Source organism: Haliotis cracherodii, unplaced genomic scaffold (assembly GCF_022045235.1).
Source record: "Haliotis cracherodii isolate W230 unplaced genomic scaffold, xgHalCrac1.p SCAF_8, whole genome shotgun sequence".
NCBI lineage: Eukaryota > Metazoa > Mollusca > Gastropoda > Lepetellida > Haliotidae > Haliotis > Haliotis cracherodii.
This window is the reverse complement of record NW_027266341.1, coordinates 36,512,448-36,530,297: the sequence shown is the minus strand read 5'-3', so window position 1 is coordinate 36,530,297 and position 17,850 is coordinate 36,512,448. Positions and strand designations below refer to the sequence as shown.

The following is a 17,850-nucleotide window of genomic DNA, read 5'->3' as shown; positions in this document are numbered from 1 at the left end:
CTCGATGCTTGAGAATATGTATGGTCATCATGGCTATCAAACATATGTTCTGATTAAACCAATGGTGTTATTACCTGTACAGTCAACACAGTCAGAGGGACACTTGCTGACATACCGTTACATGTGTAATAACCAGCGCATAGTCCACACTCCTCTGTACATTCGGACCCAAAATGGCCTGGAATGCACACTAGAATATGAAAAAAGGAAAATGGAACCTATTGAAATCGAATCTGAGCATACATTTATAAACCGTTATTGGATGTGAGGAAAGTATTTTCTCATCAACGCAATGGTTTCATTACCTGTACAATCGTTCAGTGTCCATCCTGTCTCACATCCCCTGTCACAGTCCCCTCTTGAGTTACAGGAAGAGTTTCCCACACAGTGTCTGATGGCACAGGTCTTGGTACAGTTGGCTCCGTAATGTTGGCTGTCACAGGCTAACAACACAAACTAGGAAGATATATAGTCCATCTCGTATAAGAAACGCACTGCCAAAAAATTATTTTCATAAGAACAGAGATGTGTAAGGAGAAAGTTGAAAGCGGAAGGAGAGCAATCAAAAGTATGTTTTAATTTACAACATGTTATTTTATAATGAATAGGAATAATAAGCATGTGCAAAGAACAACAACTTTATTCCCCAGTGACGACAATGACTGTAATCGGAGGAAAATAGAGGTAGTATACGTATGGTAACTTCAGGAATGAGATGGACAGATCAACACGTACGTGTCTTAGTAACGTTGTTCTCATGTCACAGTTAAATGATCAACCGTGTTAGTCAGTATCTGGTGTGACCTCAAAACACACGAATCACATGGCAAAGACGTCTCATCGTGCTAGATATCAGACGCCTGATCCTCAATTGAGGAATATGTTGCCATTCCTGATGCATTGCCTGTGTCAATTCCTGGCTCTAACCCTATGCCCCAACTGCTGCCATAGATGTTCGATTGGAATCAGGTCTGGGCTTTGAGAAGGCCAAGGCAGTGAATCATAGTCTTTATGGAGAGGATCAGTCACAGTTCGGGGTAGGTGGGGTTGGGCATTGTCGTCCTTGAAGACAGGACAAGTGCATGGTTATCAAATGAGGCACAACAAAACCGTAAACCTTTGTCCACGTAATGTTTACAATCAAAGGAGCAACGTTCCCATACGATGCCTGAGCCACCAACACATGCCAATGTTTCCTGGATGTTGTGTTGATGATAGGATATTCATCTTTGCCTACAGACCCCACTCCTACCATCAATGTGGTGCGACAAAACCGACTTTAGTCAGACCAATAAATCCTCTTTCGTGACCTCAAGTTCCAGTGTCCTCTAGCCTGACATCAGTCCAAACTGTCCCGCATGTGTTAGGGTGAAAGGGTGGACGCTTTACTTGTCTTCTGATATCTTGCTGCTGTCAGTAGACGCCTGACTGGTGCTAAGGTACACTCTGTTGTGGGTATGCCAGTAATGACAAAGAACACAGCAAGTACAAATTGGCATCCGTTGTGCCTGGCGTACAAGGACCCTGACACCTCTGGCACGAGTCTTCCGTGGACATCCTGATCTCGACAAGTCCCTCACATGTCCAGTAAATGTGCGTTTTCTAATGAGTCGACTGCTTACCCTGTGATTAACGTTAAACACCGTGGCAATAGCTCTACATGACATTCCACTTTGATGATTTTCTGGAGTAGTATACTTTTAAATCATTTTAAAGTTAGATTTTCAAATCGGTAGAATTTTTATTCAGAATTAATAGCAGTAAAGAACATTATGTCATCAAACAGCCTCTTCAGTTGGGCATATGGCTCGTATAAACGTACCCACATGGTTGGACAGTTAAGGTGGCTATCATTCTACATGTAGATTATGTATCAACAAACAGTGTACCGTTAGAAAATCTCAATAATATTTCAATGTTGGTGGTATATATAATCTCCAAGTAACCTCAGACGCTCCAATACAGTACAAAACATTTCATAAGCATGTTTTCTTTAAGCCATAGGCTCAGGTAACGTGGGGATTTCATCATCTACTGACCGCCGTGTGTTGATGTTTGTCTTAGAGCTAGGGAGCACTTATATTCAAAATAAACACAAACAAATAAAACAACTTTCTGTTTTAACATTTGGTATCTTAAGAGTTCTCATTTGATTAATAAATTGAAATAATTCTAAACACACACACGCACACGCGCGTATATTTGGAATTGGCATGCAACTACCATAACAAATGGTAACAAAGCATGCGGTAGGTACCGAGAACCTTTGGTAAAAACTCAATGGATCATAACTGGAGTTTTACCCTCTGACAGCTGAAGCAAGACTGAGGAGAACTGGGTTCATCGAACTTTCAGTGACCACCCCTTTTGTCATAAGGACATATATTCTACACGGTGTATACTTGCATGTAACCATAAAAAGCTGTGTGTATGTGCAAGGCGACTAAACTATGTCTTTACCCAAGGTACAGTCTTCACCCTTCCATCCAGATACGCATCCAGATGTGCATGTTCCTCTCACATGACCGCAAGATGAGTCTCCTGCACATTTTCTTTCTGAACAAGTCATGTTGCAGTTAGCTCCATAGGTTCCATTGTTACATTCTGTGATGGGAGCACCGAGTTACTTTTCTTTGTAAAACATGGATCAAGAAACAAACAAATAAAATATATATTCGACGAGGGCATTTCCGCTTTGGACAGGATTGTCAGATTAAACGAAACAGTTGAGCACCGGTTTGATATCGATGCTTACAGGACTATGTTCACGAACAAGTCGACATAGAGATAATATATCAGCTAACATAATGTAGCAGAATGTAAATAGTGTGTATTTTAACTTACGTATTTTAAACTGATGTAAATAATTGAGTTAAGTGTTTTTTAGCTTTAAGCACTTCAATATTTCTCATCTCTGGTACTTGTTAAGTACACTTGTATCATTTTAACTGCATCTTTTTTATATAGTGTAATTTGCAATATGATCCACATGATACGCAATGTTGTAACTATATTACTTATTCTTCAAAGTCATGATACATTAGTGTGCATTGTGATATTAAGCCATTGCTAGAGTAACCAATTAGAATATTACGTAATCAGTGTTAAACAACCATATTGTTATAATGTGCTTTCAGTAATTGGTATAGTTTATAGCTTGTAGCTGTATCTATTAGAATACATTTATCATTAGCAATAATATACGGCTGTGAATGTAATGATATATTGTACAGGATTGTAGTACACTGTATGACTTAGTTGATGATTATGTCATACTCTGTGAAAGTGTTGGTAAGTATGTACTGATGTAGTGCAAATATATAGAGAGAGAGCATGTCTTTGTGCGTATTATATACATTTTGCTTAATTGTGTCCTTTCATTATTATGCACACAGGCACATATAAAGCCACACTGTTGGCATTGCCGTGATGAGCCGCTGTAACAATAACATACACAAACTGCATATTAATCACTCAGTGACTCAAATCAGACCATGACATTCAGAGATCAATATCCTTGGTCACACTTAAATCGATCACCACAATGTTTGTTTGGCCCAAAGTTATACCTATTCTTACAATTCCTTATCCATTCTGCACATAATACACGTTGAGTCTTACTTAAGTTAAACCAAGTCAAATTAATATAGAATGCTATAATGATGCAAATGGTTTATATCTTGATTATTTCTGCCTGCAATGTGAAAAAAAACATTTCCGTATATGACGTTAGTCCGCATTATGCAGATAAAATATTTCCACGTTTATAATTCACGTTACTTATTGCTGAGGGTAATAATATATAACTTCGTATCAGCTGTCTTGATGTGTGATGCACTTCTCAAACATGTCAAAGAAAGAAATTTAAAACAACGAGTAACATATCACAGAGAGATTAGGCTTTAGAGTTCACTCCATAACTTAGAAAACATATTGAGAATAATGCCAGGGGCAAAAACATAATAAAATCATAAATAACATATTCCAACTTGTCAAAATGTACCTTGTGTACAGTCCACACCTCTCCATCCAGGGAGACATCCCTTGTCACATGATCCATTGTAGCGATCACATGATGAGTTGACATCAGAACATTTCCTGTTAGTACATATGTCCATACAGTTGACTCCATAGTAATCAGCGTCGCATTCTACAGGGAAAAAAACAATAATTTTTTTTAATCAAGACTCTCCTTTCAGGGATAAGTTACAATATTCTGTGTAGCTATTACAACGGAATCACAATTTATATATGATTGCCTACTAATGTGTAAGTATTTGCCTATAGCACGGATTTATTGCTATACAAAGACAGGACCCATCAGCTTAAATGTCCACAATTGCAGTTCATATAATATTGTACGTAGGTTTTGTCAACTTCATATTTTAACACCGGCTCCATAACACGTTATTTCATGCCACCGACGAGTGTCAAAATGATCATGTTTACGTAGTTAGCTTCTTGAGGCATTTTTCAAAATGAAACACACTCTATTTTCAATCATCGCTTCTGAAATGCGGATGATATATTCAATTACATCAATTACATTACTATAGTCTGGTTCAAAATTATTGAGAATTTTAATGTCATATTCGAGGAAGCATACATGAAATATCAATATTGACAAGTGTTTAAAATTGAGGTATGGTCAAAGGGAAGCAACTCTTCTTCGATTTTAGAAGTTGCAAATTAGAGTTATCTCCCTTGATTATGGAGCAGACGACTTTTCCTGATATATGTCAGAAATGAGTGCAGAGGAGAAAAGAAGGTTGATTCTACAGCTCCATGATGTAGGCATCACTGATGGTGGTACATCAGCAAAGAGCACAGATACTCCTCTTTCTACAGTGTATAGAGTTAAGAAGAATATTGAGAATGGTTCAGGAATTGAGCACAGAAAAGGAGCGGGGAGACCTCAAAAACTGGTATTTGGTGATCGTGTGAGACTAGGTATTTTGGCTTCTAAAAACAAAAGGGCGAGTAACTCAAATATCCAACATGAAATGGTAGATAGAGGGACAGTAAATGTATCCAAATCTACAGTACTAAGAAATTTGATTGACTTGGATGGGAAAAAATGAAAGGAATTGCCTCTCCGCTCTTGAAACAAGAACACAGGGATAGACGTGTAGAGTGATGTTTGGTACATGAAAACTTTGACTGGAACAGTGTTATTTTCACAGATGAAAGCTCTGTATTGGTGTATCCTAACAATGTTAAAATATGGACAAAATGTCATTCCGTTCCATTGTACCAGAGACCAAAGTACAGTCCGAAGTTTCATGTTTGGGGAGGGATATCTTCACTTGGAACGACGCCCATGTGTGTCTTTGGGGGTAATTTAACCAGTGAAAGGTATACAGACATTTTGGAAGCTCACCTGATCCCAAATGCAGATGTTTTTTATGGAAATACTTGAGTTTTGCAACAGGATAATTACCCCAAACACACCGCAAGACATGCGCGGCAGTGGTTTGTGGACAACAATGTGACCATTTTGGACTGGCCTAGCTACAGCCCGGACTTAAATGCTATAGAAAATGTGTGGGACTCATGAAGGAGTCGGTGAACCAAAAGGGATTGACAAAAGTTGATGACATGAAGCGCGAGGTGGTGCGATATTGGGACGCTCTCAACCACGAGACTCTAACCTCTCTCATAGGAAGTACATGTATGCCCAATCGTATAAAAATGGGTTTGGAAGCAAATGGTGATCTGATAAAATATTTATGTTACTGTGATGTGATTAAAGAAGGTTTGTGCTCACTTAAAATATGTTTTATTTTTTGGGGGGAAATTTTCATATTTACAATTTTAAAGATTTTTCAATTCTCAATAATTATGACTCATACTGTACATTCGCTATCTGACACTCACGCTGATGACCAAAATAATAATGTCATTCAATAACCTCATTCACCCGTGTAACATGCTTGTCAGCCACAGCCCTTCACTGCACCCCTCTACCCGGGCCGGTCCCAGGACACACACCTGTCTCCCCGGTCTCCAGGAAACACACCTCTGACTCAATCCCCTCATCTGTTTCATGACTGTCTCCCTTCTGTCCTGGTCAACAGTGTCAAGGACAAACATCACTGACTTAATCTCCTCACCTGTATCACACCTGCCTCCCTGCCTTCAGGGTCCAGAGTATCCAGGACACCCACTACTGAATGAATCTCATCACCGGTATCACACCCACCTCCCTTTTCAACACACCGGGAAACACCTCGCTGCATCAATCTTTTCATGAAGCTGAAGAATACTAGTGTTTTGGAATACTGGAATACTAGTGTTTTGATTCCGAAGAGGAATGCTGACTCACTTGCATTAAAAATAGATCAGTAAGGAGGGGAGCGCAGTTGGTGCCTAATTCATGTCCAAATGTCCTACGTATACTGTATTTGCATTGATGTTGTTTTCTCAGTAAACAGCCAATTATAGTACAATCAGCATGGTACGCTATATTATCGGGGTAGTTAAATTAATATGGCTCGACATGGCGAATGTTTACTAACACATTAGCTATGTCATACGCAAAATGTTTCTTGTTCTCTATTCAACTTTGTTGTATATGCTCGATGCTGGTTTTCTTTACCGAGTTCTGTAAACAAAGTACTTGTAAGTGGCGACTCACGGGCGGGAAACTCTATATTATCGCGGTCTCACTAAATTGTTGGTGATACGTGGGGATTACATCACTTCCTGTTTTGGATTATGCCTAATCAGTATGCATACAAAATAGGTCTTGTCCAAGGACATTGTCCAAACATGTGAATTCTTTTCTAAGCAGTTTGAATGAAGGTAGGGGCAATTCCACTTCAAAAACATTCCAGGAACTATCATAAAATAAGTTAAAATGTGTACTAAAGAGTAGCCGTGACATAAAGTAACATAAAGTGACATTACGTCCTGTATTCGATCATGCGATGAAAAAGTGTGCTTAGTTTTGCATAAGTAAACAGTTGAAGGGGATCTAGCTTACGAGATTTACCGACATCGCGACAATATAGAGCCCGCGAGTCATACTATACTTACCTGTCTACAGTCACCATGAAACACACCAAAGACTGAATCTCCTCAACTGTATCACATCTGTCTCCCTGCCACCCTGGTCTACACACTCCAGGACACACACCACTGACTGAGTCTCCTCAACTGTATCACATCTGTCTCCCTGCCTACCTGATCTACAGTCTCCAGGACACACGCCACTGACTGAATCTCCTCACCTGTATCACACCTGTCTACCTGCCACCCTGGTCTACAGTCTCAAGAGCACACACCATAGACTGAATCTCCTCAACTGTATCACATCTGTCTCCCTGCCACCCTGGTCTACAGTCTCCAGTGCACACACCATAGACTGAATCTCCTCACCTGTATCACATCTGTCTCCCTGCCTACCTGGTCTACAGTCTCCAGGACACACATCACTGACTGAATCTCCTCAACTGTATCACATCTGTCTACCTGCCACCGTGGTCTACACTCTCCAGGACACACGCCACTGACTGAATCTCCTCACCTGTACCACACCTGTCTTCCTGCCACACTGGTCTACAGTCTGCAGGACAGACGACGCTGACGTAATCACCTCAACTGTATCACATCTGTCTCCCTGCCACCCTGGTCTACAGTCTCCAGTGCACACACCATAGACTGAATCTCCTCACCTGTATCACATCTGTCTCCCTGCCTACCTTGTCTACAGTCTCAAGGACACACACCACTGACTGAAGCTCCTCACCTGTATCAATTCTGTCTCCCTGCCACCCTGGTCTACAGTCTACAGGACACGGAACACTGACTGAATCTACTCACCTGTATCAGATCTGTTTTCCTGCCCACCTAGTCTACAGTATACAGTGCACCCGCCACTGACTGAATCTCCTCACCTGTACCACACCTGTCTGCCTGGCACCCTGGTCTACAGTCTGCAGGACAGACGACGCTGACGTAATCTCCTCACCTGTATCACACCTGTCTCCCTGCCACCCTGGTCTACATTGTCCAGGACACACACCACACACTAAATCTCCTCCCGTTTACAACACCTGTCTTCCTGCCACCCTGGTCTACAGTCTCCAGGACAAACGCCACTGACTGAATCTCATCACCTGTATCACACCTGTCTTACTGCCACCCTGGTCTACAGTCTCCAGGACACACACCACACACTAAATCTCTTCCCCTGTACCACACATGTCTCCCTGCCACTCTGGTCTACAGTCTCCAGGACACACAATACACACTACATCTCTTCCCCTGTACCACACGTCTCTCCCTGCCACCCTGGTCTACAGTCTCTAGGACACACGCCACTGACTGAATCTCCTCCCCTGTATCACACCTGTCTTACTGCCACCGTGGTCTACAGTCTCAAGGACACACCACACACTGAATCTACTCACCTGTATCTAACCTGTTTTCCTGCCACCCTGGTCTACAGTGTCCAGGACACACTCCACTGACTAAATCTCTTCCCCTGTATCACACCTGTCTCCCTGCCACCCTGGTCTACAGTCTCCAGGACACACACCACTGACTGAATCTCCTACCCTGTATCACACCTGTCTTCCGGCCACCCTGGTCTACAGTCTACAGGACACACACCACACACTAAATCTCTTCCCCTGTACCACACCTGTCTCCCTGCCACCCTGGTCTACAGTCTCCAGGACACACGCCACTGACTGAATCTCCTCCCCTCTATCACACATGTCTCCCTGCCACCCTGGTCTACAGTCTCCAGGACACACGCCACTGACTGAATCTCCTCCTCTCTATCACACCTGTCTTACTGCCACCCTAGTCTACAGTCTCCAGGACACACGCCACTGACTGAATCTCCTACCCTGTATCACACCTGTCTTACTGCCACCGTGGTCTACAGTCTCAAGGACACACCACACACTGAATCTACTCACCTGTATCTAACCTGTCTTCCTGCCACCCTGATCTACAGTGTCCAGGACACACTCCACTGACTGAATCTCTTCCCCTGTATCACACCTGTCTCCCTGCCACCCTGGTCTACAGTCTCTAGGACACACGCCACTGACTGAATCTCCTACCCTGTATCACACCTGTCTTACTGCCACCGTGGTCTACAGTCTCAAGGACACACCACACACTGAATCTACTCACCTGTATCTAACCTGTCTTCCTGCCACCCTGATCTACAGTGTCCAGGACACACGCCACTGACTGAATCTCTTCCCCTGTATCACACCTGTCTCCCTGCCACCCTGGTCTACAGTCTCTAGGACACACGCCACTGACTGAATCTCCTACCCTGTATCACACCTGTCTTACTGCCACCGTGGTCTACAGTCTCAAGGACACACCACACACTGAATCTACTCACCTGTATCTAACCTGTCTTCCTGCCACCCTGGTCTACAGTGTCCAGGACACACTCCACTGACTGAATCTCCTCACCTGTATCACATCTGTCTCCCTGCCACCCTGGTCTACAGTCTCCAGGACACACACCACACACTAAATCTCTTTCCCTGTACCACATTTGTCTCCCTGCCACCCTGGTCTACAGTCTCCAGGACACACGCCACTGACTGAATCTCCTCCTCTCTATCACACCTGTCTTACTGCCACCCTAGTCTACAGTCTCCAGGACACACGCCACTGACTGAATCTCCTACCCTGTATCACACCTGTCTTACTGCCACCGTGGTCTACAGTCTCAAGGACACACCACACACTGAATCTACTCACCTGTATCTAACCTGTCTTCCTGCCACCCTGGTCTACAGTGTCCAGGACACACTCCACTGACTGAATCTCCTCACCTGTATCACATCTGTCTCCCTGCCACCCTGGTCTACAGTCTCCAGGACACACACCACACACTAAATCTCTTTCCCTGTACCACATTTGTCTCCCTGCCACCCTGGTCTACAGTCTCCAGGACACACGCCACTGACTGAATCTCCTCCCCTGTATCACACCTGTCTTACTACCACCGTGGTCAACAGTCTCAAGGACACACCACACACTGAATCTACTCACCTGTATCTAACCTGTCTTCCTGCCACCTTGATCTACAGTGTCCAGGACACACGCCACTGACTGAATCTCTTCCCCTGTATCACACCTGTCTCCCTGCCACCCTGGTCTACAGTCTCTAGGACACACGCCACTGACTGAATCTCCTACCCTGTATCACACCTGTCTTACTGCCACCGTGGTCTACAGTCTCAAGGACACACCACACACTGAATCTACTCACCTGTATCTAACCTGTCTTCCTGCCACCCTGATCTACAGTGTCCAGGACACACTCCACTGACTGAATCTCTTCCCCTGTATCACACCTGTCTCCCTGCCACCCTGGTCTACAGTCTCCAGGACACACACCACTGACTGAATCTCCTACCCTGTATCACACCTGTCTTCCGGCCACCCTGGTCTACAGTCTACAGGACACACACCACACACTAAATCTCTTCCCCTGTACCACACCTGTCTCCCTGCCACCCTGGTCTACAGTCTCCAGGACACACGCCACTGACTGAATCTACTCACCTCTATCACACATGTCTCCCTGCCACCCTGGTCTACAGTCTCCAGGACACACGCCACTGACTGAATCTCCTCCTCTCTATCACACCTGTCTTACTGCCACCCTAGTCTACAGTCTCCAGGACACACGCCACTGACTGAATCTCCTACCCTGTATCACACCTGTCTTACTGCCACCGTGGTCTACAGTCTCAAGGACACACCACACACTGAATCTACTCACCTGTATCTAACCTGTCTTCCTGCCACCCTGATCTACAGTGTCCAGGACACACTCCACTGACTGAATCTCTTCCCCTGTATCACACCTGTCTCCCTGCCACCCTGGTCTACAGTCTCTAGGACACACGCCACTGACTGAATCTCCTACCCTGTATCACACCTGTCTTACTGCCACCGTGGTCTACAGTCTCAAGGACACACCACACACTGAATCTACTCACCTGTATCTAACCTGTCTTCCTGCCACCTTGATCTACAGTGTCCAGGACACACGCCACTGACTGAATCTCTTCCCCTGTATCACACCTGTCTCCCTGCCACCCTGGTCTACAGTCTCTAGGACACACGCCACTGACTGAATCTCCTACCCTGTATCACACCTGTCTTACTGCCACCGTGGTCTACAGTCTCAAGGACACACCACACACTGAATCTACTCACCTGTATCTAACCTGTCTTCCTGCCACCCTGGTCTACAGTGTCCAGGACACACTCCACTGACTGAATCTCCTCACCTGTATCACATCTGTCTCCCTGCCACCCTGGTCTACAGTCTCCAGGACACACACCACACACTAAATCTCTTTCCCTGTACCACATTTGTCTCCCTGCCACCCTGGTCTACAGTCTCCAGGACACACGCCACTGACTGAATCTCCTCCTCTCTATCACACCTGTCTTACTGCCACCCTAGTCTACAGTCTCCAGGACACACGCCACTGACTGAATCTCCTACCCTGTATCACACCTGTCTTACTGCCACCGTGGTCTACAGTCTCAAGGACACACCACACACTGAATCTACTCACCTGTATCTAACCTGTCTTCCTGCCACCCTGGTCTACAGTGTCCAGGACACACTCCACTGACTGAATCTCCTCACCTGTATCACATCTGTCTCCCTGCCACCCTGGTCTACAGTCTCCAGGACACACACCACACACTAAATCTCTTTCCCTGTACCACATTTGTCTCCCTGCCACCCTGGTCTACAGTCTCCAGGACACACGCCACTGACTGAATCTCCTCCTCTCTATCACACCTGTCTTACTGCCACCCTAGTCTACAGTCTCCAGGACACACGCCACTGACTGAATCTCCTCCCCTGTATCACATCTGTCTCCCTGCCACCCTGGTCTACAGTCTCCAGGACACACACCACACACTAAATCTCTTTCCCTGTACCACATTTGTCTCCCTGCCACCCTGGTCTACAGTCTCCAGGACACACGCCACTGACTGAATCTCCTCCCCTGTATCACACCTGTCTTACTGCCACCGTGGTCTACAGTCTCAAGGACACACCACACACTGAATCTACTCACCTGTATCTAACCTGTCTTCCTGCCACCCTGATCTACAGTGTCCAGGACACACTCCACTGACTGAATCTCCTCACCTGTATCACACATGTCTCCCTGCCACCCTGGTCTACAGTCTCCAGGACACACACCACACACTAAATCTCTTTCCCTGTACCACATTTGTCTCCCTGCCATACTGGTCTACAGTCTCCAGGACACACGCCACTGACTGAATCTCCTCACTTGTATCACATCTGTCTCCCTGCCACCCTGGTCTACAGTCTCCAGGACACACACCCCACACTGAATCTCCTCACCTGTATCACACCTGTTTTCCTGCCACCCTGGTCTACAGTTTCCAGGACACACGCCACTGACTGAATCTCCTCACTTGTATCACATCTGTCTCCCTGCCACCCTGGTCTACAGTCTCCAGGACACACACCCCACACTGAATCTCCTCCCCTGTATCACACCTGTCTTCCTGCCACCCTGGTCTACAGTCTCCAGGACACACGCTACACACTAAATCTTCTCCCGTTTACCACACCTGTCTCCCTGCCACCCTGGTCTACAGTCTCCAGGACACACACCACACACTAAATACTAAATCTCTTCCCCTTTAGCACACCTGTCTTCCTGCCACCCTGGTCTACAGTCTCCAGGACACACACCACTGACTGAATCTCCTCACCTGTATCACACCTGTCTCCCTGCCACCCTGGTCCACAGTCTCCAGGACACACACCACACACTAAATCTCTTCCCCTGTACCACACCTCTCTCCCTGCCACCCTGGTCTACAGTCTCCAGGACACACACCACTGACTGAATCTCCTCACCTGTAACACACCTGTCTCCTTGCCACCCTGGTCTACAGTCTCCAGGACACACACCACACACTAAATTTCTTCCGCTGTTCAACACCTGTCTCCCTGCTACCCTGGTCTACAGTCTGCAGGACACTCACCACTGACTGAATCTCCTCACCTGTATCACACCCGTCTCCCTGCCACCCTGGTCTACAGTCTCCAGGACACACACCACTGACTGAATCTCCTCACCTGTATCACATCTGTCTCCCTGCCACACTGGTCTACTGTCTCCAGGACACACGCCACTGACTGAATCTCCTCACCTGTATCACACCTGTCTCCCTGCCACCCTGGTCTACAGTCTCCAGGACACACGCCACTGACTGGGTCACATGCTGCTTGTAAGCAATGGCAGAACTGATTGCAGCTATCGCCGAAGACTCCTGGACTGCAAACTTGATATAGGATGATAGTGAATATCCTTGTTTCAAATGGTCTTTTAGTGTGTGGTTACAAAAGTGTCACTGATATATGAATATTATTTGCACTATTGCTTCCACTAACAGGTTATCTGCGGTCCCATATAACAACACTATGGTGTTTATTCCATATGTATTTGCATGTAAAATAGGCACTGGGTCTAGATTAATTCCTCATTGTGATATTTTACGGAGATCTGACCAAATAAATAACCAGATTGCCATTCTCAACCGCACTTCAATAACTTTTGCTGGACAGTTTTTCTTTAACTGTGAAAATGAATGAAGATTCAAATGACGTAATAATATACCATATTCATAGACCCGTGAAGATCTGGGATAGAATAGGTCTTTAATTTTTAAAGACAGTTTTATTAAACAGTTCTCCTTTAACTTCACAATGGCATGCATGTGTTATGCATAACATGGCTGGATGTTCACTTTACCGCTCTTGTTTTTTTAAGTGTTTTGAAGATACATAATCTTATTGACAACAGATGGTGGCTTACGACTAAGTGTGAAACAACATCCTTACAATAAGGAAATGTACGAAGACATTAGGTTTGAAACATCAACAATTTGCAACTTGAACTTGACAACTAAATCTTGACTTAAAACGGTATCACGGCGACACTGTTGCCCTTTAAGATACAAATTACACTTCTGAAAATACCATACCATAAATCTCTACCTCACACAGATTCAAGTGTGTGGGATCAGTGATGGTGAAGTATCTCCCTATTCCACCACAGACCACGTCGTAGATACCGTTGCCAGTGACTGAAGTGTTGGACGGGAAGGTGTAGCAGGGAGCACAAGGTGTTTTGCTGGTGTTGCTCAGGTGGAGTGCAGCGGTGCGAATTCGAGGAAGATCTGTAATAAGTATCAGTTCAAATACATAATCAATACTAAATTGGCATTGTAGCCGGTAGACAACGAGAGGCTGACAATGCTCCTGGATTTTCGAAACGGTTACTGTGCTAATATACTCACAGTGCACAAACGTTATTATAATTGTATGTAAAGAGGTATAAAGAGTATTACTATATGCTTTAACCTAGTTAAACCTAGCTATGATAATATGGCGGTTTTTACATATACTAGTCTGGGCCAGGCAAACATTATATGGTTGACATTATATGCAACATCCCAAGCCGTCTTTGAACGATGACACGAAGCCAAGTCACCAAGCCCAATGACCCGATAAGAAAATACATATCTCACAACAATTAATAGAACTATTACAATCCTGGTCCCCATGGGGTGACCTGATATGTAACACTATATTATGTAAAGAAGACAGTTTGATAGTGACATCACAGTGTCAATGCATAAAAGTCATACGATTTTTCTGATGATATATCCTGACATCATGTATCCTATAGTCGTCCCCCAGATCCACTGTCCACGAACTCCTAACGTAGTCAGCAGAGTTGAAACAGGAGTTTTTCTGCACATCCTGGTTAGAGTTCCCATCTACAGCTTTGTCTGCAGACCAGGCAGATGACCACAGTCGAGTAGGGGACGAGGCGTGTCTTCCTAAGGCAACGTTTTCTGTTTTGATATCAACACAACAGTTCATTCAAGTAATGAACACAAGAAGTGTCCAGAATAGACACTACACTGTAATAGGCATACATATCCATTCAAAACCAAACCATACATTCAAAAGTATCGAGTCCTAAAATGGTGTTTATATTACTTGTAACAGATATATAGTGTACGGATATGTTGACAGGCAAGGGCGAATACAGAAAACTTGACACACGACAAGAGGATCGGCTCAGTTACTACACAACACGCAGTGCACTAAGTTACGGCCACCTGTGCTGAAATAACCTATGAATACATATAACCTGCATTACGAGTTAATGAGTGAGTATGGTTTTACGCGGCTTTTAGCAATAATCCAGCAACATCTCGACGGGGAACACCAGAAATGGGTTTTACACATTGTACCCATGTCGGGAATCGAACCCGGGTCTTCGACGTGACGAGCGAACGCTTTAACCACTAGGCTACCCGACCGCCCCCTGCATTACGAATTATCAAACGAATTTTATACTTTAAAACGGTTTTGAAGAAACATATATGCATAGCAGAAATTGTCTAACAACTCAGTCAATACACCCGCCCACTGCTCCAACCTCTCAACCAGCCAACCTCTACTCACTCACTCGGATTGGGACAACAGGACCTGGTAATACAGAAAGTCGCGGCCACATTTGCTCGAGTTCCTTTGAATACATATATCCTGTAATGCATTATCAAACTTATGTTATACTTTTCAAATAGTTTTGAAGAAACATACACGCAGAGCAGACATGCCCACAATTCATATTCATCCTGTGTTTCATGGTTTGTCTGCACCATACCAGTGCTCTCTGTTTTCACCAAACTGGTAAACATTTAATACCTGCCTCACTTTGGTCTTCAAGCTGACAGCCTCACGCGCCCATATTTTAGTAAAATACTGTCACATTGAGTCTCACTCACCCGCCCATCTATCCAGCCACAATCTCACCAATGCACACACCCACGGACCCAACTAGCCAACATCACTCACTCACTCTCACAACAAGCCAAAACCCTACTCAATCACTCAGTCGTACAAGTACCAGTACACCCTTCCAAACCTATTCTCTCACCCACTCAATAAAACTCACTCGCCCAACCACTCATGCTTTTTAATTATATCCCTACCTTTCTGACAGGTTCCCCCATTTCCTCCAACCCAGCCTCCATCACAGACACCTCCACAAACACCAGTTGTCTGGTGACAAGACTGCCCACAGTGACAGGTGTAGCTACACGAATCTCCGAATGTTCCCAGGGGACAGGAACCTGGGGAGATATACATAGGGACAGTTAAAGCTGCGCGGATTTTGTTCATGCAGCCAAAGGTAACCTGGCCAGTCGTGAAGTCCTTACTTTACCCCCTTAACGCAGAGCCCAAGACAGCGTAACAACAAGTGTAATGGTATCAATTAAAATATTTTATATGCATTTTCTCTAAGTCGTTGTATTGGGACATCAGTGAACCTAATAATATCCATGTGCAAATGTTATTCACTGCTATATCCTTATGAAACTTTATCTTAATAATGTATTTCTGATTTGTTTGGAAATACCATACATGTAGATAAGTACAAATCTAATCTTAATTGAAAAACACTCTGCTGGTGTGGAATATAACTTAGATGTCGGCAGCTTGTTTGAGTCACTCTCACTTCTGAATGGACGTCTCAGAACCTGGATTGTTGAAAACCCAGTTAGCTGTTGGCTGATATGAATTACACAGTGGCTGGACCTCCACCTATAGTCCGCTGTCTGGTCATTGTCTTCAACTCTGTCATTACATTACATCCTTTCTATCCACGCTAACACACAAGTTCCTTCAGTGTTATACACATGTTAGGCAGTGTAACAATTGATAACGTTATATGTTTTTCTGATTTAGTTAGATTGTAACGTTGTTTTAAAATGTCACGTTGCGAGGTCATCGTTTCCGCATGCAGTGCTAACGATGTTAACAACCTTAATCTGAAATATGATGTGCATTATTGTTTACTTCAGATCCTTTCTAAATTTCCCCCCGTAATTGCATTCAAGTCCAATTTTGTTAGCCATTGTTGTTTTAAGAGTATGATTCAATCAGTGTTGGACGTCCTAGCATGCGTCTCTGCTCTTGTGATATGGGATATTATTCTGAATACATAACGTGTATACACTATTCACCGTCATCTACAACCTTACCCCCTTCAAGCAACCCATTAACTGATCCACAATGCTCATTCTTACGTACAGTGATTGTCTTGGCGTTGCAACAATGATGCAAAATGTGGTAGTGACATTACAATAATCGACATAAACATATAATGTGTATTCAATAAGGAAGCATGGTTTGTCACTCACCAATGATAACCTGTATCCAGCAAGCCGATGTGAAAACGATGACAGTCAGTATCCACATACCCGCCATGTTTGACAACCAGGAAGTTGTTTCCGCTTGACTTGAAAGCTGATGGACACCTGATGTTGCTTGCCATCAAAATAAACATGGACGTCTATAAGTGAGGCGAGGACTGCTTTTATACAATGTAAATATCTGCAATGCATGTCTGTCTTTGTCCTGTATCATGCGAATAAACACAGAGAAGGCTCAGATTTCATATTCAAGCAAACGTTAAGTCTCATTTCAGCCTCTCAACAACCGACATGGATATGTTTGGTAGTTTTATGGTATACAGCTTTCAAAATATGTCGTACATTGAAGTGTATTTTAACACATAAAATCGACACGTTGATGGCCAAGTCTATCTGGTGGTATGTTATTGTTGAGTGGGGGGCACGGATGGCCCAGTCGTCTAAGGCGCCGCGAGTCGCTGTGCAGACGTGTGTCCCTTGCATACCAGAAACCTATGATTGAGGGTTCGAATCCCGTTCGCCCCGATTATGTTTCTAGGTTTGTCAGGACCATATACC

General features: G+C 44.3%; 1 protein-coding gene across 1 annotated transcript in view; it reads right to left on the bottom strand.

The window, feature by feature from the left end:
• Positions 1 to 17,347, bottom strand: part of LOC139450447 (protein draper-like) — a 110,606-nt gene extending 93,259 nt beyond the window's left edge. Inside the window, exons 1-8 of the mRNA XM_071232155.1 lie at positions 17,281 to 17,347; positions 16,069 to 16,209; positions 14,710 to 14,919; positions 14,044 to 14,238; positions 13,210 to 13,341; positions 4,004 to 4,150; positions 2,461 to 2,604; positions 306 to 443 (exon numbers count right to left, since the gene is read on the bottom strand). Of these exons, the coding sequence (XP_071088256.1) occupies positions 306 to 443; positions 2,461 to 2,604; positions 4,004 to 4,150; positions 13,210 to 13,341; positions 14,044 to 14,238; positions 14,710 to 14,919; positions 16,069 to 16,209; positions 17,281 to 17,347 (1,174 nt within the window). The remainder of the gene's footprint in view (positions 1 to 305; positions 444 to 2,460; positions 2,605 to 4,003; positions 4,151 to 13,209; positions 13,342 to 14,043; positions 14,239 to 14,709; positions 14,920 to 16,068; positions 16,210 to 17,280) is intronic.
• Between the last annotated feature and the right edge of the window lie 503 nt (positions 17,348 to 17,850).